Consider the following 26,934-nt stretch of genomic DNA (forward strand, 5'->3'; position numbering starts at 1 on the left):
TAAACTGGGCTGGTTCTACAAAGGTGTTTGTGAAAGAACAATCTAATAATACGGCTCCTTCTGTACAAATGTAAAGAAATGACAACTTAGGTGTCAGATGCAAGTGATCAAGATGCACGAGACTGAAATGGTGATAATGCTTTAATGGCAAGAAAAGGAAACAAAGACAATATTAACTGATCTCATTAAAGCCATGACATTAGTCTTCTAGGTTTGAATAAAATTTAATGCTTAACTTCAGCTGAACAGCACCATCCTATGAAGCTTAGAAAGTCACACTGCACTATCTAGACTTGAGATTCTGAGAGTGAACAGTAGGAATGAACCTCATCTCATCAACGAATTTCAGTGTAATTTCAAGTTTGCTATAGTCAAACGTTCCCATCTCTCTAGCTACCTGACAATAGAGAATAAGCATCATCAGTTTACTGAGGAAGAATGGCACGAGAGAGGCTTAGAGACAATGAAGTTTAGTAGTAATCATTGATTTTCTAGAGTATCTTTTCTTTCTGACTTCACTTACAATTAAGGTACACATTTCTAGGGGAGATCATCTAAGAATTACTGCTAGCAAGCTACCTATTTACTATGACACTTTAACCTGGGTTGGTGTATACTAAGAGCTCCTTGAAGATGTAAATTGGAAAACGGGCAAGCTATTGGGTGGTGGTATCACAACTCAGTACCTATATGTTAGAGATGCTCATCATACTTCTAAGGTGTTTGCTGTAACAACCTTGGTTGATACTACCTACTTACTTATATGGGCTTAGGTTAGATCTTTAGGAACATAAAGTTTTGAATTCTGTACATTTTTTAAATTATGAAATGATAGAAGCCAAAGTATACAAAAAGAACTCAAATCCATTTAGACAAATTTCCCGTGTTTTCATATACCCTTATATAACAGAAACTTTTAAAATATAAATTTCCCCAATTTACTACACCAACTACTTTTCAAGTCTTATAAACAGAAATCTTTTATGAGCTTGTATTAAGGAAAGATGCCCCAAGTGGTGGTTTGAATGGAAAATGTCCTTCATAGGCTCATGTATGGAACACTTGGTCCACAGTTGGTGATGCTATTTTGGGAGGTGTGGTGGTCTGAATGAAAATGGCCCCGACAGGCTCGTAGGGAGTGGCATTATTGGAAGTGTGATCATGTTGGAGTAGGTGTGGTCCCTGTTGGAGGAAGTGTGTCACTGGGAGTGAGCTTTGGGTTTCAAATGCTCAAGCCAGGCCCAGTGTCTTGCTCTTCCTGCTGCCTTCACATCAGGATACAGAACTCCCAAGCTGCTTCTCTAGCACTATGTCTGTCGGCATGCTGCCATGCTTCTGCTATGAAGACAATGGACTAAACTTCTGAAACTACGCCACCCCAACTGAATGTTTCCTTTTGTAAGAGTTGCTGTGGTCATGGTGTCTCTTCACAGGAAGAGAACCCTAAGACAGGTGTGGGAGGCCAGCTGGGAGGCCAGCTCCCACGTTTTCACCCCAGGGTACTCTTGAGGAGTGAGGGTAAGAGATTTAGATAGAAGGATAAAGGGGAGAGAAACAGACAGAAACATAGGATCGCCTCAGGAGGGCCCGGAGAGTTATCCACCAGCCCCTTCTGTCTCTTCTAAATAGCTATTTATAGGAATGCCAAGGAGTGGAACAAAAGACCTCCCCCTAGTATAGCTAAGTGCAGACCCTTCCAATCACCTAGAAACCATGCACATGGTCAAGCAATCCTCTAATGCAGCTCTGCTGGGTAAAACAAGCTCAGATCTCATGAGGAAACCTTTGTGGGCCCTCACAGACAGGAGGCTATGGAATGTTTAGAAGGTGCACCTTGCTGGAGGAGGTACAACTCTGTGGGTGGGCTTTGTGAGTCTATAGCCTTGCCCTACTTCCTGTTTTCTCCTTGTTTCCTATGATCAGATAAAAAAGCGATCAGCCAGCTTCCTGCTCCTCTTGCCATGTAATGCCTTCCCTGCCATGATATTCTCTCCCTCTGGAACAATAAGCCAAATTAAACTTTCTACCTTAGGTTGCTTTTGGTCATGATATTTTTATCAGTACATCCTGATTTCATGGCTCAGCTTCTATTTTCTCACATGCTGTTCTGCCCTCTTTTCAAGCTGGAGGTTCAAAAGAACTCAGAAGCCAGGATGGGACCACACTAGGTTGACTAAGATTCCACACAGGAAGAGGAGACCTTAAGTCAAGCATTTCACTTGCACTGCCAAACCACACGATCAGCAGCTCAACACACTATGCATGAAACACACAGAGGAATCAGTGCTGTGGGATGTTCTGTATGTCCTGTGGGAGCCCTTCTTGGGTTCTTTGTGGCGTTACCCAGCAGGTCCGCATAGAGGATGATTAGGACCATGGGCCTGAGTGCAGGTGTCTGAGATGGTCTGCACTTGGCTGTGCTGGGGGATGGTCTGTATGTCAAGTTGTTCTGATTGATCAATAAATAAAACCTGATCGGCTGTGGCTAGGCAGGAAGGATAGGCGGGACAACAGAGAGGAGAAATAAAAGGACAGGAAGGCAGAAGGACTGGCTGCAGCCGCCGCCATGACCAGCAGCATGTGAAGATGCCGGTAAGCCACCAGCCACGTGGCAAGGTATAGATTTATGGAAATGGACTAATTTAAGCTATAAGCACAGTTAGCAAGAAGCCTGCCACGGCCATACAGTTTGTAAGCAATATAAGTCTCTGTGTTTGCTTGGTTGGGTCTGAGCGGCTGTGGGACTGGCGGGTGACAAAGATTTGTCCTGACTGTGGGCAAGGCGGAAAACTCTAGCAACAAATCAGCAATTTTATAACTGATAAAATAAAAGTTAAGGCTTCCAAGCTATTTAAATATCTGAGGTCACAGTCAGTACCTGCCCTCAATTACCAACATTATCCTCATTTGGAATGCAGACTTTGGTAAGTCTGAGACTGGGGAGTAAATGACAAATGACTGAAGACCTAAAGTAACATTTGATATGAATCTACACTAAAATCACAATTTTCTTCTTTAATTTCTTGAGTTAAAACTTGATTTCCTAGCCAAGACAAAGTGAGAGATGGCAAAGGGGAAGAGGGACAGCTGACAACAGGCAGACTGACAGCTTTCACAAGGAGCACTATGACACTAAGGGAGAAGACAAGTCCAAAGATCCAACTGCCACACTGTACAATGATGAAATTGTAATTATGATGTGGACTGTAAATGAAATATTTGCTATGCTGTGTTTTATGCAGCTATAAACTATACATTTTATAGGTATTTTCTACTAAAGTGACAGAAAATTTCATTTGGTGTTCAGGAGACCCATCTTACTTCCCTAAAACCCAGTTCTCTGAAGATAGAGGTCACAACATTCAGTGTTCTTTACATTTAAAATATCATTGAAAAAAATTACTGTCAATGAATAAATCAAGTATTTCACCTGTCTTCTAGCAAGGCACTGTTTGAGTACCACTTGCTCAACTGTTGTCTAGGATTCCTCATGGTGTATACAGCATCTTTGGGACACCATTCTACTGCCGTATGGAACTGCTATTAGTAAACAAACTTGATAATTTCCTTAGTTTTCAGATTTTAATAGACTTGCAACATAGACCATAATTGTGAGTGGCTCCAAGGCTGGTACCCTCTTAATGTTTATTGAATGAATGTCAATTAAATTCTTGTTTCACAATTCTGTAGTTTAAAATTTTACTTACTTTTGTCACTTCCTCTGCCCAAATCTAGCCAGCATTAAAAATCAGAGAGAAATATAAAGCATGAATTTAACATTTTCTACAACTTAGTATAGAAAAATGTATTTAATTTAAATGGCATACTCTCCCCCTTACAAAGTGAACACAGCAGTAATATAAATCAGCATAGCTGAATATATTATGAAATCTGCCTTTTATATGTATCAACACTACCAACTTCAAAATCTTATGATAACTCTACAAATAAGAGTAACAGCTTTCCCAAATTGAGAATACCTGACCTTTCATAGAGAACCTACAGAGTTTCTCATGTCAAATCAGGTTTGAACTACATGATTTCTAACCTCTCTTTGAGGTATAAATTCTAAAATTTTAGTAAATAAAAACAAAACAAAGATATATAGACACTGAATGTTATTGATACAGCTATTTTTTGGGAGAAATAATCAGTTTGAAATTAATAAATTTAAGATTGCCAGTTAAATATCTTATTGTAAGTAGATGAAAAATAGCTGTAAAACAAAATGCTTTTAATAAATCAAGCAAAGTCTTGCTAATTGCTTAGGCTATTTTTACCATGGACAAAAGGAAATCTATGATTTATACAAAATTAAAAATGACTGAAATAGTCTCACCCTTTGCAATTACCTATAGATAGGACAATGGAAATAAGTAAACACATTCTCTTGCTATATAATGAAAGCTGTAATTCAGCCAGGGCTTCAAAAACTAATAGTTGGAAACAAAGGCAAATACCAAAACATCAGGTTTATTTTTTCTGCTTTTAGCTCAATGCTGATAGAATAAAAGCAATCAATCGATGACCCATTAATTATTAAGTAGACTACTGATTTCTCACTACTTTAAATGGCGGCAATTTATTTAGACTATAATTCCAAGAATTATTTATCTGCGCGTGCGTGCGTGCGTGCGTGCGTGCGTGCGTGCGTGTGTGTGTGTGTGTGTGTGTGTGTGTATAAAGGGGTGGCAGTGGTGCTTATATGCAGAGGGCAGAGACTGACTTTAGGTGTCTTCCTTGATCACTTTCCACCTTATTTTTTGACCAGGGTCCCTTACTGAACCTCCAGTGCTGGGGTTGTAGATTAGCACGGCAATACATGGATTTTTTTATGTGGGTGCTGGGGTATCCAAACTCAGTTCCTCATGCTTGCATGGCTAGCACGATACTGACTGAATGAACCATGTAACTAGCCCCAAGGACTATCATTTGCTAGAGACTAACAGGAATTAACTGCTTTTCTAGATTCATATAATTTTATTTCGTTAAAGCAAAAAACAAAAACAAACCTAACATCTCAAAACTTTCTTAAATTTGAGCTCAATATGTACATTAGCTATTATAAACAATTTTCATTCTCTTATTCCAGGCTATCACTATTCTGAAATTCTAAGTGAGTTAGCACTGGATATGGAATAGGCCTGGCCACTGGAATTTGTCTAATCCTGGAATGGCAGAAAAAAAAAATGATGCTATACTGAATTCCAATAACAATATGGTAAATAATAAAGTTATTAAACAAAAGAAAAGAACAAAAAAAAATGAAGTCAATTTGTAATCTTTTACTGTTTTCCAAGTAAGGTAAGTCTTGTTAATTTTCATTACTAAGAGTAACACTGAAACTTCAGCCTAAACTAACACTAAATTACCATCTTTTACCAGATGTCAAACAGCGTTACACACCTATGGTTTTAAAATCTGTTTTGTACACACCTACATGGTTTTAAAATCTGTTTTGGCATGACCAATGAATTGGTGGTTCTTCAAGTTTCAGTATCACTTCAACTGGCACTTTTTGCCCAGACATAATCAATGCTTAACTTCAGCTACTTCGATTTCTCCATGCAGCTAATAGCAAGAGAAGGCATTTTATTGAAGATGTAGAAAACACAGTAGGCCAACAAACCTTCAGCCATTTTACATGCAGGAAGTTGAGCATGTAAGAGAAATTTACCATAATGTTATCTCCTTCAAGGCGGGCGGAGTTTAGTTGCTTAAGTGCATAGATGAGAGACAAAGAACACATTATACCCATGAACACACCGAACAAATTACTTCTGCACAATAAAGCACAAGCTCAACAGGCATTAAGAGAGCTGATGTTCTTTCTATTGAAAACAACAACCAACTATCTGTTTTTCTACATATTTCATGTAATGGTGCCTACCCAAAGATACAGAATTGTCAAAACAAAAATCAGTTAATATTTAATTTCAAATCAGACATTTTTTAGGGGAAGCATACCTCTTTAAAAATTACAAATTAACAAAATTATATTTTCATCTATGAAAGCCTACTTCATACCAACAAACTTTCTATTTAAAGCGCCTTTCTATTTTTTGACTTTTTGGCACCTCTAACCATTTTCTGTTTCAGTTCTCAGACAGATCTTCCTCATACTTACGAAAGGCATGCAGTCTGTATTTATAACAAACTGAAAATGCAAATGTGTACAGGTAATGTTAAGGATACAGAACAACGCTCTAACCTACTGGGATTATAGGTTACTGTGGCAATACTAAAGTCTACAGATAGAGCATATGCTATGTGAATTATCTGAAGGACCATTTTCTTTCAGATTCCTTTAAATGCTAGAAAACACTATAAACTACTTCTTTTCTCCTTAAAAAAATTTGAAAAGCCAATATTATGATTAAGTTACCAAACATACTTTAAATGCACTAATTCAAGTTTTTCCTTGCTTCTCTGATATAATTGTTTGCTGTGGATTTTTTTGGACAGTTTCTCATTCACTCCATGCTGACCTCATTGTTGGAGAGAACTCTAACTCCCAAGTATTGGGATTACTGGTGTATCTATGTCTGTTTATTATTATTATTATTATTAATTTTGTGATTCAGGGAACAGAATCAGGGCAAGTATTCTATGGCTGAGCCACATTCTCAGCAGAAGTCTTATTGTATCAACAAGCTATTAATTTTTTTTTCTTACTCACTGTGAAGCCAAGTAGCTTTTTTCTTTTTCACTAAGCTGGTGTATTTTGAGACCTGTCTTTGATGTTGTTTTACCTTTCTTCAATACAGTAGCCAGTAAAAAGAAATTAGTCAATACTGGATACAGGTAGATAGATATATAGGTAGGTAAAAAAACTCCTTTTTTTTTTTTTCCACTGATAGGGCTAAATCATCAAAAAGTTTAATCTAATAATTTGTGAATTGAGGGTAGCAGAAATTTTGCAATGTTAATGAACTTCCAAGCATTCAATACAAAGAGAATTTCAAGAGTGAGAACAGGCAAACAGTAAGAACTCTATTAGAAAGCAGAGATAAACCTTGTTCCAACCCTTACTAGGACAGTAATGGGCAGTCACAACATAATTCACATTAAACAACAAAACACAACAGTGAAGTTCAACAATATCTGGGGTAAGAAATACCCTCTTTACGTGCCAACTCAAAACCAAGAAATATATCAGAAAGCGGGGGGGGGGGGGGGTGAGGAGAAAAAAGCAAAACTAAACTTCCAGTGGTCTCTATCATTTTCATTTACTTGAAAGACAGAACAAAAAGTAATTCAGACTTATGGCAATAATGTCTGAAAAAGAATGAGTCATATAAGGAAAAGGATTAATATTTTTATTATTTGGCTACAGATAATTTTGTTTGTACAATGTAGCAATTCTAAAAAACTTTACATAAATTGCTGGGCTATCCCACCTGTATCATCTTTTAATTCTGAACATGAATTTTCTGGGTTGTATCAACTGCCAACAACTTTCCCATGTATCAAGAAGAATCAGTTTCCAGAAGGTGACTATATGTAGTTCCTATGTATCCTCATAGTGGGCTACAGTATGTTAGTATAATCAAAGGGCAGTTACAGTCACATCTGTGTGCTTCCTGGCACTTTTCTAGGTTGAAAGACAGACTATCATCATAATAGTTGTTAAATAAATGTTTGTAATGGAACCTAGCAATATGATTCTTATTCTATAATCATCAAAGATTTTTTTCTACTCCAGATAATTTTTTTCCCAATGATCCTTATTAAGATTTTCCTGATTATAAAATTAGTATCTTAAAAGTAAATTCCTATTAACTCATTTATCTTAAGAACTAGAAACTAGTAAATTAATTTAGGGTCTTTTGTCATCCATAGCATTCCTTTATAAGTTTTAATTTTACAGATAGTTTAATAGAAATCACACTGTGGTGAGGATGTCATGCTAAACTGAGAAGTGAATTTACAGTTACTATCTTATCAAAGAGAGCCCTTCCCCAGCAGTAACAAAAACAAAGGATCCATTTCACTATACACTGATTTTCAACCTTTCTTTCATCAAAGAAAACTATACGGCATCACTAGCATTGTAGGTATAAGCTTATTATGAAATGATTGTGGTTGTGGTGGAGAGTCCAGATATTATGCTTCTTAATAAAACACATTTCTATGCTCAAATTAAAATGTTAGCTTCTTCTGACAAACTTACACTTGTTTTTCAAACTGTTACAATTTAAATCTAATTTAAGTACTGTACACAACAGAATGAAAATAGACAGTTAATCTATTAGATTAACTGAAGTTTAAAACTAAAACTAAAACCTTTTAATAATAGTTATACATAAAAGCACTGAACTATCATAGACAATTAATACATAAACAATTAAAAAAAAACCTATATTAAGGCTGATTTTCTAAAAAATATACCAGAACTTATTTATCCATATGGATTTTCCTCTTCAAAAAAGCTATCTGGCAAACCATGTTAACTATTCAATCTTTTGGAACTATTGGTGACAATTTCGTTATTTATTTTGAGTTAGATATGGAAAGAAAATTATTTACTTTGAAGCCATAGGCAATGATTCTCAAACTTGATTCATTTTTGTCTTAAGATCTTTCCCCATTTCTCACTATAATAATGTCTTTAGAAAAGCGTATTAGCCATGCACACTAAGAATGAAGTACAAAGCAGCTGTAGGAGCTACCTCAGTGTTGGTGTTAATGCCTCTTGATGATGACTATTTTGTACTGACTCGGCTATATTTAGTTCTGATCAATCTGTTTCAAAACAAAAATACACCCCAACGCCATATATTACTCTGTAATCTGTATCTGTCACGGTGCACTAGTAAAATACTTCACCCTCTTTGAAGTTATTAAGCTGAAATGTTTTTCTACTAGAAACAGATAAACATACACTACTTACTGAACTTTTAGTTTCTGCAGCCTTTGCCTTTTTAAGTCTTGTTTTTGCAGCATCCAAATCCAGTCTCTTATTCTGTAATAGTTTCCTTTCTTTCTATAAATAATCAAAAAGAACAAAGTAAAGCTAAGGATGCTAAAACCCATAAGACCATCCACACTTAAGGAATCACCCTGTATGAAGTATGTGCACCAGATCATAAAGCGGTACAGTGACCCCACAGGTGTCTTTCCTTTTTGCTTGTTTGAGATAGGATATCCACTATGTAGACCAGACTGGGCTGGCCCTGAACTGTGACAATCCTCCTGACTCTGGTTTCTGAATGCTATAATTACAGGCATATTCTACCTGACATTCCCCTTCCCCACGCTTTTAATACTACTTTAAAACATCCTAGATTCTGAACCCCAGAAACGAAGGTGTATTAGTATCTTGCCGTATGTTTATATCCTCCCACCAGGCTTCCCTCTGGAGAATATTTGGCACTATCTTTGGTTGTCACAGCTGGGGGTGTTAATAGCATTTACTGGGCAGAAGCCAGGGAAGCTGCTAACCATCCTACATGCAGTCCAGCTCCCACAACCAGGAGCCATCTGGCCTACAGTGTCGGAGGTGGCCAGGCTGAGAAGTTGTTTCAGACTGTTAGAAAGGCCTAGGACATGGCTCTATGAAGCCCTATGTGATCTCCCTTACAGACTGGGCAGGCTGTTTTTAATATGTTGTAGCATCAAATGAACTCAACTACTCCAAAACAGAATTTCAAATTTACAGACTGAATAATACATAAACATAACTCAAGTTACTGTATAATACTTCATACTAACTATAATAAGAGTCTATTTTCTTAACTTTTATATTCCATATATCAGATTTCATCCTACTGACATGTTATTATTTTTTTAATGGAAGGGACTGAACCCCAGCCTTCATCATGCTAGGTAAGCACTTTACTACTGAGCCATAGTCTTGGCTTAAGCTAGTATCTTTTTCAGTTATATCAATTTAGGTCAAGCCCAAACTACTTATATATCCAGAGCAGAGCTATGGTTAAGCATACTGATACTTCCTAGGACATTCTGTAGTATAGAATATGCTAATTAAAGTTTGAGGTTGTATGTACAACAATGAGTAGCACTGAGAAAGTTTTATGGAACGATATCCATTGAGAGCTTCCTTCTCTGTCAGCAATAAGACAAGCTTTATGGACTAACAGATTATGTTTTGAAAGAAAGTGACAACTTAATGCTTATGCAATAAATGGCATTTAAAAGTAATACACTTCTTGGAATACACAGATAAAGTATAGGAACAGAAATAATTAGCAGGTTTCTAGTTCTGGTTTAAATTAACATGCAAGTATATATAATGATGTTTTGTTTTCATCATCATTACAGAAATTTCTCCACAGATTTGAGTGTTGGTAATGCATGAAAACCAATGTACAGGCATACACATCAACAATGTGGGACTAAAATATGGGGGTCAGGTTACTAACAGCCTTTGCTTGAGGGTTAGTTTGTGTTCTGTGTCTGTTCAGAATATTTAAGTGTTTTAATCTGCAACATTTACCATCACTAAGAGGGTAGATTATCCATTAAAAACTAAGCATAAATCTGAATTATGTGACAAATGGAGTTATTTTCCAACTCACTGCGATTGTTTTGTAATCCCCTTCTATGAAGTTTCTTAAAGGAGTGAGGAAATTTAAGGCTGATGTTTGAATCAGCTCTCTGTCAGCTGTTCCAATTCGCTTCTGTGTTTCTCCACATTTAATAAGGGCATTGCCTGCAAATGAACAAAAAATCATTTGTTAGTTTCTTTAAAACTATGTCTAGTAATTTCAGAAAATTAATCCTATAACTTACCTATTTGATCTGCTCAAAAGTTAGTCGTCAGCTTGTTTACTTCAGAATCAAACATTATTTGAAAGGTGTACTTATTTAAAAGTAAATTTACAGTAAATATCTAAATGAAAATGACAAAGATGAATTACCTGCCTATCACATCATAACTATAATTTCTAACAGTGAGATTAAAGAGGACAGATACACGGGAGACACAAACTTGGCCTGGGGATAGAGCCCAATAAAACCAAGTATTTAACAAGTAGACCAAGTTACAATCTCTCGTGTTTCTGTATCCATACACACCTGAGATATCCACAAATAAGAGTTTACATCTTAAAAGCAGCTCATGTTGAGGCACTAGGGGGTAGTGTGGGGGTACTGGAAAATGGGGATACCGCTATAACTCCCAGGAGCCCCATTTACTAGGCATGTTGTCCATTGGCAATTAGCACCCATGGACCTCTGAGCTTTCTTCCCCCCATAACAAGGGGCTCTACCTTTTTGAACTCACTAAACTATCATATGGCTTACAGGAAACTCTATACATCAAATTGAGAATGCTTGAAGACATTTAAAAAGCTTTATGTGAAATTCATTCATTTTTGATATCATATGCTAGGTGTGATGGTTAGTGTTAATTGTCAACATGACAGAATCTAGAACTGCCTGGGAGATGGCCTCTGGGCATGCCTGTGGTTAGGGTGTTAACTAAGGTAGGAAGACATCTTCACTGTGGGTGGAATTCTTCCCTCCAAGGGACTGCAGACTCTGAAACAGAGGAGGAACTGAGCATTAACTAGTATTCACCTCAGCTTCTAACACAGATGCATGAACCATCTCTCTTAGGTGACTGCTGTGACTTCCCTGCCATGACCCCGCTGTAATCTGCAAGTGTGGGCCAAAAGAAACCCTTTCTACTTCAAGAAAAGGGAGGGAGGGAGGGAAGGAGGGAGGGAGAGAGGGAGGAAGAAGTCCAGGCAGGCTCATGTCTCACAATAGTTAAGCCCTGATATTTAAACAGACTTAGATCAGAGCACACAGAAAGAGAACCACGTGAACAGGATTCTATTTCCAGTTCTACTTCCTATAAACTTGGGTTCTGTAGATCTTAATCCTTTTATGTTAAAATGAGATTAGATCCAGATTGGGAAGGAGTTAAGAACTCCTGGCTCTGAATACAGACATTTGCATTTGAATTGTTAGCAGTGTGCTCACAGATTAAATTCCCTTGTTTTTAAAATGGGCATGATAGAATTTATACTATTAACAATGTTACATAGCAAGATCCTGTCTCAAAACTCCAAAAGATAGGAAAAAAAGTGAGGATATACCAAGATAACAAATAAATATATTATTATGTGCTTAGACTTATGCCTAGGACAATCATTTTTAGCCATTGTTTTCTGGTAATAGATTCTCAAAGTCTAATTTCAAGTACCAGGATACATTCACCAGAATTACTAGAAGTGCAAATAGATTAAGAAAAAGAGAAAATCTACAATATTTTAACAGTCATGTTCTACTAGAAGATCTCTACTAGGTAAAGAAAGGAGCTGGGTCTTTATGAGCTCAGAACAAGCAAGCAATAAAACATGAAGTTTCTCGAAAATTAGCAGTTACAATTTAATTTCAAACTTAATCATTTCCGATTTCTCAAAGATTTAAAATTACAAAGAATATACTGTAAATATTTCAGTGTTACATACATATTCAGTTGACTGGTGGCATTAAATAATATTTAGGTTTATTTCCTTCTGACACAAAGAGAATATTCGCATAGAAACTTGAAGTAGTCCTATGCCATAAGAAAATTAGGTCTGGTAATAGAAACATGAACTTTGAGGTCCGTGTAGGACCAGAGATGGCTTAACAGGTAAAGAAAGGGGTTTGCTGCCAAGCCTGACAGACTGAGCTCGATCTCTGGGACCCACATGATAGAAGAGAGCCAACTCCTGCATGTTGTCCTCTGACCTCTGCATAAGCACTGTGGCATGTCCACACACATCCATAGAGATACCCACATTCACACAAGTACACAGAGCAATCAAACTGTAATGTAAGTTAGTACAGGAGCTATCAAAGCTGGGCCACCTGTAAACACATGCTAGACACATGAACTAGAAATGCAATGCAGTCTATGTATCTGGAGAAGATGACTACTAACATACTCTGGGTGCTGACCCTGCATAAGTTAAAAAAGGAATATGGCCGAACATTTACTGTGGGCGAAGTACTTTTAATATAAAACAAATAAGCACTGAAAATTTTAATGTAAGTCATTATAACAATTACAAGTCCCAGAGATCGAGCTCAGTCTGTCAGGCTTGGCAGCAAACACCTTTCTTTACCTGTTAAGCCATCTCTGGCCCTACACGGACCTCAAAGTTCATGTTTCTATTACCAGACCTAATTTTCTTATGGCATAGGACTACTTCAAGTTTCTATGCGAATATTCTCTTTGTGTCAGAAGGAAATAAACCTAAATATTATTTAATGCCACCAGTCAACTGAATATGTATGTAACACTGAAATATTTACAGTATATTCTTATAACAGAGGTAATGAAGACCAATAAGAACATGAATTCATTTAATTTTTAGATCTAAGAAAGCTGTGAATGTTCTAAATATGTATTTTTTCCATCAAAATTTTAACATAATAAACAATGTTAAAACTGATTCTACCATATGCTGATATCTTTAAATAGTAAAAATCTCAATGTAAAAATCTTCCTTTCAGAACCTTTCACTGTCACTTACCATAAGCTGTCCCTGGGCCAAACTCAGTCCCGGCATCAATCATATATTGTCCCAAAAGTTCTGGGTTGTTTATACGACTTGGTGCTTTTCTGTCCAGTTTCTCATAAACAAATTCTTCTATCCTGGCATCTAGGAGAAAGGTTAGAAATACCAGTGTTTCAACAAGTGAAAAAGCCAGGCATGGTGGATATACTGGAACTCCAGCACTGGGTAAACGGAGGGGTTAATACTCTAGTCTGCAGCCAGTCTTGACTACACAATGAAGACCTTTTCCCCCCAAACCAAAACAAATGAAAAGAATTTAAAATACATTAGCAATTCTTACAAAAGAGAAATATTATTTAAGAGTTTGTTCCCCTTCCAGCCACTTACTACCTCTTAAAAATATAAAATTAGCATTTATTCAAGTATGTATCTTTAAGTCTAATCATATATAATTATATGTTGATTATTATATAATCTTTAAAGGTTTATAGTTCAGAAACCTGGTACTGTATCTTGGTACAGACACATTCTAAAGTTAAACTTGGTATTTAGTTATTCTTTGAGATCTTAAGTTTCAAAAGAGGAATTATAAACTTACTATCCAGTGAAGCTGCCTTTAATCTACTTGAAAGGTATGTCCATCCTTTTAAAACTAGAAATATTCAGCCACAGAAATACAGACACAAAGTATCTAAGATCCAAGAGCCACATCTGACACATTTTAGCATGAAAATGTATTAATTCTCTCTTAAGGGACACAACCGTCCTACCTTGGACCAGCTTTCAGATCCATCAATAGTAGGACACCTAAAACTTGCGCTCACATGCACACACGCAGGTACGTGTGGCAGTCACAGACTACGGTTTGCTATCTTCCTAAATTATAGTAAAGGGTTCTTTTTTTTTTTTAAAGGTCCTGAAATAGTAATGGAAATACTTTATAAGTTGGCTAAAATAATGTTATTTATAATACATAAGAGGGCTAGTTTGTAATACACAAAATATATGAATTAGACAATGTCAAAATAATTTTTGCTTTTCTTGGCAGCGTCTGCGGCAAAACCACAAGTATTTTAAAGCAGAACTTAAAAACCTTTAATTAGTCAGGTGTAGTGGCTCATGCCTTTAGTCTCAGAACTCGGGAGGCCGAGGCAGGAGAATATCTGTGAGTTTGAAGCCAGCCTGATCTACTTAGTCAGTTCCAAGCCAGTCAGAGCTATACAGTGAGACCCTGCCTCGAAACAAAAACAAAATACAAAAATCCAAAACCTTTACTGACAACAAAAATGAATCATTTTGAAAGAACCACCCATGAGAGCTGATCAGGTTTCAAGTTTCTGATTGTGATTTTCAATTATAATTGCTTTGACCTATATGGTCAAAAGTCAAATGGTGAATTCTAAAATGATTTTGATTCAGTAAGTAAAGTATGTAGTATATTAGTAAACACTGCTTCATTTCATTAAGTCATTCACCAGATCTTAAAATATGCAGGCAAATCTGCTATAACATTATGTATTTATGAATATTCTTTAAAAATATCAAACTTTTAGGACTTTCAGGGAAAATAAAAGATTCCTTTAAGTCCATACAATTTTACAATCAGAGCACAAAACAATCAACCTGATTTACTTCTTGGAAAACAATGGAGAGGAGGATACTGTGGGGACTGTTTTATATTTTTCTACTTGCCAGTCACGGAGCTTACTTGCCATTCCGAAAAACAGTGTATACAGACTGTTCTACATATGTGGGTGGGACCTCTGGGCAGAAAAAAACAAGAAGTAGTTTTAAAGTATAGCTGTGTATAACTTAAATGTTCTTTAATGAGCAAGAAACATCATACTGTGTTCATGGTGCCTAAAGATACGAAGCCTCACTCAAGGCTTACATACTTCTTTTTAAAAGTTACTACAGTTTACTATGCTGGCATAGAATTATTAGTATTTTTATAATGCTGGACTTTAAGACTATGGAATTTTGCAGTGTGTTCACAATAGCACTGGGGAAGGAAAACAGGCATTGCTGCCTTTTCCCTTTAGTTTTGGTATGTAAGGTGTCACTTAAAAAGACTAGATGTCTATACATTGGGTCCTAGTTGAAGCTCCACTTAGTTAGCTGGCTATTTTGCATAAAAGGCTTACTTAGCAGTTCCATTTTGTAAGTACTAGTGCACACCTCATTTGCAAGGCTTTTGACTTTTGTGATCCTAAACCCTCTGGTTGTCTGAAAATCAAGTGTAATAACCTATAGGAAAACATGAGACCTCTAATAAGTGTTTCTGTAAACTTGTTAGGAGGTATACAGAAACTTGCACCATCTCTTCCTAACCCACATCACACGTAATAAAACAGCCCAAGACCTGGAAGACACAGCCTCTGCTTTCAACCTTAAAAACACTGACAGGCAATACGCAGGCAGAGGAGAAGTGAAGTGTCTTACTTGGATTTGGCTGCAACAGCACTTCAGTCTGTTTCATTATTTTTTCTGTCCATATTTTGGTACATTCGGCTTTGCTAAGGAGGTTTTCCAAGTGAGCATCCAATTCTGTCTTCTCTGCTTGTCCGAGCTTTTCTTCTGTAAACTGTGATTATTTAAAATAAGTATATAAATACATAAACACACCTCAAGCACATGTTAGGAAATTGTCAATAGTGAAAATCAAATTCAAATCCAAATAATCCTAAACATGTAAATATTACGCTCCAGGCCTATTTGTAAGCCATTGCTTATGAATGTTTTACGTGTGTGTGTGTGTGTGTGTGCACGCCCATGTGCGTCTATGGTAATTCATCACCCTCCTACATCCTACTACAGCACTATGGTGACTATCTTATGTTTTCTGCTAAAATGCTTGATGTGAGTTCTATATTTCATGGTACATAAACATTCCTAACATAAAAACTGGGGTTAGAGTTGGCTGAATCTGAGTTCAGATCCTGACTGTATGCATGCTGACTGACACTGGCAAACTTTTCAGTGTTTTTTTTTCCTTTTGTATCTTGTTGAGATATGGTTTTACTGTGTAGCTCAGAATAGTTTTGACTCTTTTCCTGACTCGGGTTCCCAAACAGTAAGTATTTTGAGGATTAAGTAAGATTGTAGAAATAAATATCAGCTTAAAGCCTGGTCATTGTTATTAAAATCTGAAATATCTTAATTTTTATGACTTATATATTACTTATAAATTTAATCATACCCCAGTTACACATTTATGGAACTTTCTGAGTGAGCATCACTGAGGTCGTTTCTTCAGGGTATGCTCTAACAATGTGTTTATAGGCTTTTTGCTACATTATTCATACAGGAGAAGTATTTTTATAAGATTTTTTAAAAAAAGAATTCAAATATGTGTGTGTGTGTGTGTGTGTGTGTTGAGTGAGTGAGAGAGAGAGAGAGAGAGAGAGAGAGAGAGAGAGAGAGAATATGAGTGTAGGTGCCCACAGAATCTAGAAGAGGACAATGGATCTCTGAAGTTCAGAGTTACAGGGCGTTGTCAGCCACCAGACATGGGTGCTGGGAACTGAACTTAGAACCTCTGTCTGCAAGAGTATTATGGCAAACCCGATTCCAAGGTCAGTCATGTAAACTGGAATCTCATTCTTGGGACAGAGCCTTTACAGAGTATTCTTTACTTATTCTCAAGGGTTCTAAGCAGCAGACCTTTTGGAGAGGAATACACTCGAATTGTACATGTACAACTTCACCTCCAATGGCAAGGTCAAACTCAGAAAGCACAGAGAGAAAGGAAATACCTAGTGAACATCACTAAGGGGGACCAGGAAGAACAACTTCTCTTAGCCTTTATCAACAAATAGCCTTCCTTTACAGATTCAGTTACATTTTATCGTGTGTGTGTGTGTGTGTGTGTGTGTGTGTGTGTGTGTGTATGCATATGCACACATGTGGCAGGCAGAGGACAACTTGTAGAAGGAGGTTTCTCTCCTATCATATGGGTCCTGGGGGTAGAATTCAGATCATCACACTTGTTGACAAATGATTTTACCTGCTGAGCCATCTCCTCCTTGGTCCTCAATAAATATTAAGAACGCGTGTGTATATGTGTGTGTGTGTGTGTGTGTGTGTGTGTGTGTTTTAGTACTAACTAGGGCAAGCATTTATGTTTCCAACAAAACAGGCAAAGTTTCTATTCTTCAGAATCTAACATTTTTGTTAAGAAGAAACAAAACCTAAATAATCAGAGAAGAAGCATGCAAGGGTTTAAAGATGTTCAACATAAGACCAACATAGGCGATTCTTTTTCTGAGTGACATATTAAATCTAAGTGGAGAAGAATAACTATTTGGAAGAGGAGGAATTAGGAGAATAGGGGACATTTTCACTGGGGAAGAAATGAGCCTGGAAGAAGGAAGGACCAGGGCTGGAGAGATGGCTCAGAGGTTAAGGGCACTGGCTGCTCTCCTAAAGGTCCTGAGTTCAATTCCCAGCAACCACATGATTGTTCACAACCATCCATAGTGGGATCTGGTGCGTTCTTCTGGCATGAAGGCATACATGCAGACAAAGCAGTCATACATAAAAATATACATAAATAAATAAGTTAAAAAACAACTCAGGAGGCAGAGGCAGGTGGATCTCAGTGAGTTTGAGGCCAGCCTGGTCTACAGAGCGAGTTCAGGAGAGCCAGGACTGTTACACAGAGAAACCCTGTCTCAAAAAACCAAAAGAAAAAAAGAAAAAGAAAAGAAAAGCAGGGACCAGCCTGTGAAGAGTTTAGAGAGATGCCATTTGTGAGGAAGGAGCAGCTCATCTGCCACTTGTATGCATATCCAACATTAATTTCCTTCTAGAAATCTCTGTTATAATGAAGACTAGATTTCCAAAGAATAGATTAGTAAGAGGTCAACATCATTATAAAAATCATTATTTACTAGGCCAGTCTTTGTGTGAGGTACTCTTCTAGTAACAAGTTTGGCCTCTGTTAATAGGCAGAACTAACTGAAACACATTATCCAAGGATTAGGAAAATACAGGGCCCTTTCCAGTATGCAAAATGTCAATTTTATCTAACATTTTAGAAATACTAGACTTAAAGTACAGATTAGAAACTATTAAAACGTGTTTATTATAGTGACTCAAGAAATAGTTACTGAATTTATCAAGACAAAATGGATTCAGGCAAGTTTTGTGACAGTATTTTCAGAGAGCTAATGATTAGAAAGTTAGTTATTTGGGAAAAATACTTCATAATCTCAGGTTAGCAGGCTTGTTGGCTTATCATTTAATTTTTTTTATATTTTGGTCTTGAAAAATATAGTGAGAATGTAAGAGAGCAAAGATGATATTTACAACAAGCCATGTATTTGCTATGGAGTTTGAGTCTTCAAAGAAACAAGAAAAAGCAAACCTTATATAACTTATAAATAAACACTTAAGAGTGACGTCTAATCATGGTTGTCAACTTCATATACCCAGTAACAGGAAAACCAAAGGAGGAAGTGCTTCCATCAGATTGGCCTGTAAGCATGTCTGGGGGCATTTTCTTGTAAATTGAGGTAGGGAGGCCCAGGCCACTATGGGCAGAACCATCTGTAGTCAGGTGGACCTGGTCTCTCTAAGAAAAGGTAGCAGTGTATGGGCCTAGGAATAACAATGTTCCTCTAGGTTTCTGCAGCAAGCGCCTGCTGTGGGGTCCTGCCTTGGCTTCCCTTGCTGGTGGACTGTGAACTGTAAGATTAATAAACCCTTTCTTTCCCAAGTTGGTTTTGATTATGTGTTTATTAGAGCAACAGAAAGCAAACTAGAACAGTGACTTACACAGTAAGAATTTACAAAAATGAGGTTTTGCTTTTTAGTATAGAAGACAATGAACAAAACCAACCCTCAAAAAAAGTAACAGCAAACTCCTCTAGAATAAAAGGTAAGTTTCCCCACGAGTCTGAATGTGAAAACCTGTTTAGAAAACAGTTCTGGAGGAAGGCCCAAGCGAGCAAGGTATTTGAGGACCAGCAAAACGTTCCACATCCACATTCATTTTTCTGTTTTCACTATACTCACATTTATGCTTCAGATTCAGTAAACACAGGTTTGTTCTTTTTCAAAAAATTTAACAAATTTACCATTACTGTTATTATTGAAAGGCAGATAGCTGTGGTATGTACGCCCAAGCTGGTCTTCAACTTGATTTTCTTGCCTTACCTTGCTGAGTTCAGGCACTGTATGTGCAACCATGCCTAGCTTATTTCTATAATGTTTTCTTTTTTTTCCCCAAGAAGATAATGCATCTTTGTCATGATTCTGAATTTCTTAATATAAGGGCTTACTTTGTGTTTAAAAATCCATATACTAAGGTATATGCATCTTGTTTATATCAGATTTTAAAAAAACCTACAGGGTAAGAACAATAATTCTAGTGAGGAATATGTTGAGGATTGGAGTGATTCAACATTCTGTCTAGGGTGACAGTTTTGGGAGTGAATAATTACTATGCTGACCACAAGAAGGTAGTAATTTTTATTTTACTGCCATAATCCAAATACACCCCACTCTGTGCTTCCTTGTGCTGTGTATTTGTTTACAGCACTGCATGTCTGTCTTTGCTTCTTGTAGGATATTCAGTTAATTACCCAATTAAAGATGGCTTAAATGCTATCTTGAATTAAAAAAAAATAAAAAAATGGGAGGGGGCTAGGGCAGATACAGAGTAACACTGCTAATGTTATATTTCTATTTCTTTATCAAAATGTAAACTTAGAAAAATAGAAATTTCCCATGATCTTACATTTGGGGGCCCAACTTCTCAAAAAAAAGTATAATCTGATACACAGTTTTTCATACTAATTTCATCTGTAGCACAGTAAAACAACATGATAGAAAGTTTAATTCATTATATATTCTCTCTAAACAAATTTAAGGAAGCGGCCGTCGGAGTTGGGAGCATTATACTAGACATTGGATGAGTTAGTAACATTTAGTCACTTATACATTCTACCCTAACATTTATAAAAGTACCAAGACTTATCTACCTATTATACAGTTGAACAGTTTTGAACTCACATTTCTTTTTAAAACAAGAAATTTAATTTCTAATGAAAATGTCTAGGTAAAATGAAAGTACCTATAGTAGTTGACCAGGGAATGACCTCCTTTTTTTTTTTTTTTTTTTTTTTTTTTTTAAAGTGCAATTTAAGCCGGGCAGTGGTGGCGCATGCCTTTAATCCCAGCACTTGGGAGGCAGAGTCAGGTGGATCCCTGTGAGTTCGAGGCCAGCCTGGGTTACAGAGTGAGATCCAGGACAGGTGCAAAGCTCCACAGAGAAACCTTGTTTTGAAAAACCAAAAAAAGTGCAATTTGATTTGAAAGGAGATTATTTGGAAATGAGAGGGCCTAGTTCTGTCTACCATTCTTCACTGGCACAGCTCTTAAACTATTCTTAGCATGAAACCCGGCACTTTGGCACTGTACTCATATCACCATAGCTCAGAGCAGTAACTAGGAAACTGCCTACATGCTGGAATAAGAAAACAGTGCTGTGTTGTAAACTACTATGCCAGCATTCTAGCTTTCATGTTTTATTTTAGAAATACTCTCTTTTCCTTAAAAACTTTATTAAAAAAACACTATGGAGCATGTCAAACATACAGACAAAAAAAAAAAAAAAAAACCCAACGATATAATGAACTTCAGAAGCCCGTACCCACAATTCAGCTTCAACAACTACCACCGTTCTGTTAATCTACTCTCAACTACCTGGCCTCTTCTTCTGAAAAACTGTGCAGCAAACCTCAAACTGTAGGTTTAACCAGAATATTTCAGCATGTGACATTAACAGTTGTAGACAATATAAAAGGACACTAAATACAAAAGGAGATTTTCTCCATTTTAAATTTCTCCTTCTTAATAAATGGTTGAGGCCAAAATCTGAGGAGTCATTTTTCACACATCTTTTTCATGCTCCAGGGCTAATGTGACAGCCAACACTGTCAACTAAGTCACTAATACCCTTAGCCTACCCTGTGGCCACAGCTTTCTCCCACCCAGTCTCCCCAGTATCCCTAGAGCCCCAGCTTCTTTTGTCTAGAATGCCTTTCTTCCAAAATAAAAGCCAAACACACACCCAGAACTACATCTCCTTGTGTCTCATTGCTCCACTAAGGCCAGCCTATTAGAATGGCAAGCCTAGCTCTCCTTTGCTGCAACATGTCCACTGTCACCCCACTGGCTACCAACCCCCGGTACAGTCACAGGCTGCATTCCACTAGACTCTGGGTTTCATGAGGGCGATACTTCGTTCATTTTATTAGCTGCTCATCAGTGGTGTTCCTAATACGGAAGCTAAACATGGAACATATGCTTGAGTAAGACTGAAAATTATTTACCAGCTCACATATTAGGATACAACTTAAAAGCCTTCTTTCAAAAGCACTTGAAACAATAAGCAATTAAAATTCATTTGGGAAGTTCAGCTCTTAAAGAGTTTTTCTAGATTTACTTTTTAAAATTGAGTCTTTCAATAATTTGGATTGAATTTCGTAAATGTGCCCTGTTGAGGCAGAATGCATTATGTGTCTGAAACACAGTTAATTATAGCATTATGTAGTGTCAAATCTTTACTTAACAGGTAACCAGCACTAAACAAAAAATACCACAAGCTCTGGTCCTCTACTGAAGTCAACGCTAAGTCTAAAAATTTTTTTTTATTTCACCTCCCATTTATTTAACCATACTTTTCAGAGAAGGAAGGAGGATAACAGGGTTAAGTATGGCAGCTAGCTTGTCACTCATCACATCGGTCCAGGAAATCAAAAGCTAGATGGAATTGGAATTTCCCATCTCTAAGAGTTATTCGCTGTTGATAATAAAATGTTCAGATTTTACCAAATGATCTCTAAGTTCTTCTAAGGCCACATCATATTGCTATTCTACACATCCTAAGCCTGCAATGCTCATTCTGAGAAAAATCAGCTTCTAGTACAGTGGTACGCCAGAGGCCAACTAGTTCCACACTAGCCACACAAAGTCAAGCAAGTTATTTACATCTCTGAGGCTGCTTCCTTTTATACAGAGGAGGGTTCACAATGTCTCTCTAGCAAGGTGACAGAGAGGGCTGCAGCTAATATGTTAAATGTCCAGCAAACTGTTCATCACACTATTTTTCATAAGCTAGGCAGTCATTACCTTGGGGGAACTCTCCAATCCTTTTGCCAAGGACAACGGTGCCAATAAAATTAGGGTAAAGGGTACAAGAAACGAAGTAACAGAAGAGAGATATAGTTTGCTGTAATTCTGACACATGGGACATTATTTTCGTCTTCTTACAGAAGAGAATGCTGTTGCTACCCTATGTCACTAACTTAAATACCAGATTGTTTATAACCCATGTTGTGAAATTTACATCTGTTTCATAGATTTAACTGCGTTTGCATAACGTGGTGTTGACTGCAAAAATCCGCCCAAGTTCCCTATTGCCCAAGTTCCCTTCCTTGATTACAGAATAAGGAGACGCCGTGAACTTTTCCCCTCCAAGTGTGCCTGAAGCGTACCAAATGTGACCACGGACACAGCAACACGCACCCTGCCCTCCTCTCTCCCCTTGCTCTACAGCCCACTTGGAGAACGGGGCCAGAACATTCCCAAGCCCAGGTTTCCTGCGCCCTCGGTGAAGTTTGGACACCCACAGGGACAGGCGATCTCCGTTCCCCCCACGGACTGCTAAGCTCTGGCACAATCCTTCCAGGGCCGGAGCGGGCTGGTGGGACCCGAGCCGGCGCAGGGGCAGGAAAAGGAAACTCCCTTCTTGGACACAGCCGGGAGGGCGAGAGCCACCCAGGGGAAGAAGGGGTGGGGGTGGCGCCGAGGTGCTCGGCTGGGGGCACCGAGGCCTCCGGCCCGGGGGTGGGGTGGGAGGAACCCAAGGTGTCCCGGCCGGAGGACGCTCCGGGCCGCGTCGGGACTCGCCTCGCTCGGCGCCCAGCGGCGGTTGGGCAGAGCGGGGCGGCAACGGCCGGCGGGGCCAGGGGCGCCAGGCCGCGCCCATCGGCAGGCAGGCAGGCCGGGTCCTCGGCGCCGCCGTCCCCGCCGCCGTCCCCGCCGCCCTCGCCGGCGCCACCGCCCCATCCTCAACCGCCGCCGCCGCCGTACCTGCACGGCCCGGCTGAGGAAGGTGCCCGCGTCGGCCGCCAGCTTCTTCACGTTGAAATCCATGATGTTCATGCCGGGCGGCAGCGGGCCAGGGCCGCCGGCGGGGCTCGCGGGGAGGCGGGGGGCGCCGCGGCGGGGCTGGGGCGCCGGGCGACGGCGGGGCGGACGTGGGAGGCGGCGGGAGGCGGCGCCAGCCCCGCGCAGCTGTCGTTTCCTGAGGGGCGGGAGGAGGCGGAGGGTGTGGCCGGGCCGGAGAGCCCGCGTCCCCGAGCGCGCGCGCGCGCGCCCCGGGCCGGCCTGTCGCGTCGCCCAGCCGCCGCCGCCGCCGCCGCCGGGATGCGGGCCGCGCCGGGAGACACCCACCGCGACCCCGCGGCCCCGCAGCGGTGGAGCGGGCTCCTCAGCGGCGGAAACCGGCCGGCCCCGGGGGGGCGTGGCCTCAGCCGGCCGGCGGGCCTCGCGGGAACAGCGACCCCTGCAGGGCGGCCGAGGACCCACCACCGGGCGGAGTCGCTGTAGAGGGACTCGCGGGAACAGCGACCCCTGCAGGGCGGCCGAGGACCCACCACCGGGCGGAGTCGCTGTAGAGGGCTTCGCGGGAACAGCGACCCCTGCAGGGCGGCTGAAGTCCCTTGTCGGGTGGAGCTCCTGGCTGACGCCCTCGGAACAGCGACCCCTGGAGGTCACTAGGGACTAATCCCAGGGTCAGAGCATCCGCAGAAGTCCTTACACGGAGCCTTCTGGGCTGCCCTGCACCCCACCCTGGTTCTCCCGGGGAGCCTCAGTGAGTATCTCTGAGAGAAAAGCATGGACAGAAGTTCTTTAAGAGGAAATACAGAACCGACACTGCAGAATCTTTGGCCAGCATTTCCTGTATGCGGTCCGGTGTCAAGGGCTGCTGACGGCGTGGGTGGACACCCACCCAGCCACCCTGTGCTGACCGAGATTGTCTTTATTGCCCCCTACCCTGTTACAGCTTTACTCACTGTCGGGCACTGAGGAAGTGCTGAACAGATCAGTCCCTGTGATGGCCTGTGATTGTCCGAGGCGTGTTTAGAATCATCTAGGAAACAGCTCTGGAAGGGCCTGTGAGGGCACTTCAGAGAGACAATAGAGGAAGAAAGATGATGCATTCATTCACGCTCGCGTTCCTACTGTCTGGCAGGGCCTCAGCCTTCCAGTTCCTGGTGCTGGGATAGACATGAGCCCCCACACTTGGCTAACTTGGTTTCTGTTTTCTGAGACAGGGCCTCTTGTAACCCAGGCTGGATTCAGGTACCCGAGGATGGCTTTGAACTCATCTTCCTCCTGCCTCTGTCTCTGTTTTTTTTTTTTTTTAATTCTTGTTCTTCCCTCCCTTTCCTTCTTTCTCCTTCCCTTATGCCAGGGACCAAACCACTGTATCTGCTAGGTTCTGTTTTGCGATTCTTTTCATGTAACTTTCACCTTGATGTGTCGAGATGCTTCAGAGCCTCTAGGTGCTACATACAGTCTCAGCTCGAAAAGCAGACAAAAGCACACATCAGCGTAGTGTTCCTTCTCTCTCTGAAATCAAGCATTTCCATATCCCCCGCTAGTAAACTTTGATTTCACATCACTAGCCAGAATGGGGGCATTTAGTTCCTCACAATGGCAATTCAGTCCAATCAATGTAATGTGCCCTGTTAAAAAACTAAGAGCGTTTGTAAGAGAATAGTAGCTCTTATTTTTAACAGTATGAATTGTCATCTTGGACAAAATAAAGCTTGTGTTAGCGAAGGAGAGAATATAGGACAGGCAACTTTTAACATTTGCTCTGCTGGTGTTGTACAAGAATTATGGAGTCTTACGCTCCCCAGAACTTCTCTTCAGGTTCTAGGCCAGTTATATAATTGGAAAGAATCAGGAGAAAATTCTGAGGATGTAGCCCAGTGGGTAGAATTTTCCAAGAGTACATGTAAGGCCATGGGTTCCATTCCCAACTGAAAGAAAAAAAACTTACAGGAAAAAAAGAAGGTGTGTGTTGGGGGGGAGGTTCTGTTAAAAAGTCCTAACAAACTGTAATTTCTTCTGTTGTCTATCTTTTGACTCGTGATAGTATTTCTAAAATTTGCTATTTAATGCCATTTTAAACAAAAACTAAAAAGTTAAATTATTTGTGTGAATTTTGCTATATATTATTAATGAACAATAGCAGACAAGTGTATCTGTAAGTTATGGTATGGAATGACTTAAAAAGAAACATGTATATGAGGGTTTTACCTGTATGTATGTCCATGAACCACCTGTGTGCCGGTGCATTCAGAAGCCAGAAGAGAAAACTCCTGAGTTACAGACAGTGACCTACACTGGAGGACTGAGAAATGAATTCTGATCTTGAGCAACTCTCCAGCTTTCTTTAACTAAAAAAAAGAAAAGAAACGAAACTGTCTATGTGCTGTGGTTCCTTCTGGGAAGCCAGCATGGGAATACTGAAGAGTACAAGGGTAGGCGGCTTTGACTCTGCAATTGTATCTTTCTACAATGCTTGTATTTTCAGTTTCTGTCTGTGCATAGGTATTCACTTAGATGTGCATGTGTGTGTACATGTCTACACTCGCATAACATATCTTGCTTTTATTATTTATTTTTGGATTTTAAAATAAATGTTTTAGTGATTTAATGAATATAACGTAAGGCCATTAAAGTATTCAGACAGCATTTAGAAATGAACAATGATGAAAGCAACTGGTAACTCCAATACTCAGAATCAGCCAGCGTCGACGCTCGGTTTTTGTCTTTCTCTGTAAATATACATGAAGCGTGGATGACACAGGCCCGAGCATGAGAATGAGAGCAATGGAGGAATGGAATGGGGGGATGAGGTGGGGAGGAGAAGACACAGAGTTCTGTATGAGGTTTTTCTTTTCCTTTCTTTCCTATTCTTTTTAGACATGGTCTCTAGCCTAGGCTGGCCTTGAACTTGGAATCTCCCTGCTTAGGCTCCTGAGTGCTGGGATTCAGGTGTGTGTTTCTCTAAACCTATTGCTATCTCCTTTCTTCTCTTTTCCAAACTACTTGTTTTAATCATAGACATGTCCACTGAGATACTATATTGAAGATGAGATTAATGGGAACTCAAGTATTTATTCCTTTCCTTTGTCCTCTCTCTGCCAACTTGTATTGCTTTTTAAAATTATTTTCATTATTGATGGAGAGTAAAACTGAGTCAACAGTGTCCAATGTTATTGGAAGATATAAACAAGCACTCTTTTTTATTTAACTAGTTAACTTTGTGTGTGTGTGTTCATGTGTAGGTACACGTGCCCACATGCATGCATGACAAAGTGGAAGATTCCATGAGCCCCAGGGGTCCTCCTGTCCCAGCACCCAG

At 39.4% G+C, this 26,934-nt stretch overlaps 1 protein-coding gene across 14 annotated transcripts in view; it reads right to left on the bottom strand.

Moving 5' to 3' along the window:
- The window catches only part of Sh3glb1 (SH3 domain containing GRB2 like, endophilin B1), an 81,390-nt gene extending 57,543 nt beyond the window's left edge, over positions 1-23,847 (bottom strand). For 4 of the 14 annotated variants that reach the window (XR_013052404.1, XR_013052405.1, XR_013052406.1 and 1 more), the window contains exons 1-7: positions 23,583-23,845; positions 15,924-16,065; positions 13,497-13,625; positions 10,542-10,675; positions 8,894-8,986; positions 5,630-5,716; positions 3,708-3,731 (exon numbers count right to left, since the gene is read on the bottom strand). Coding sequence is in view for 4 of the 14 variants with exons in the window: in XM_076575092.1 (XP_076431207.1) it covers positions 3,708-3,731; positions 5,630-5,716; positions 8,894-8,986; positions 10,542-10,675; positions 13,497-13,625; positions 15,924-16,065; positions 23,583-23,654 (681 nt within the window). In the remaining 10 variants the exon portion in view is untranslated. Of the gene's footprint in view, positions 1-3,707; positions 3,732-5,629; positions 5,717-8,893; positions 8,987-10,541; positions 10,676-13,496; positions 13,626-15,923; positions 16,066-23,582 lie in introns of all 14 variants that reach the window. The other 10 variants (XR_013052408.1, XR_013052409.1, XM_076575094.1 and 7 more) reach the window with 6 other exon arrangements.
- Between the last annotated feature and the right edge of the window lie 3,087 nt (positions 23,848-26,934).

Source organism: Peromyscus maniculatus, chromosome 6 (genome assembly GCF_049852395.1).
Source record: "Peromyscus maniculatus bairdii isolate BWxNUB_F1_BW_parent chromosome 6, HU_Pman_BW_mat_3.1, whole genome shotgun sequence".
Taxonomy (NCBI): domain Eukaryota; kingdom Metazoa; phylum Chordata; class Mammalia; order Rodentia; family Cricetidae; genus Peromyscus; species Peromyscus maniculatus.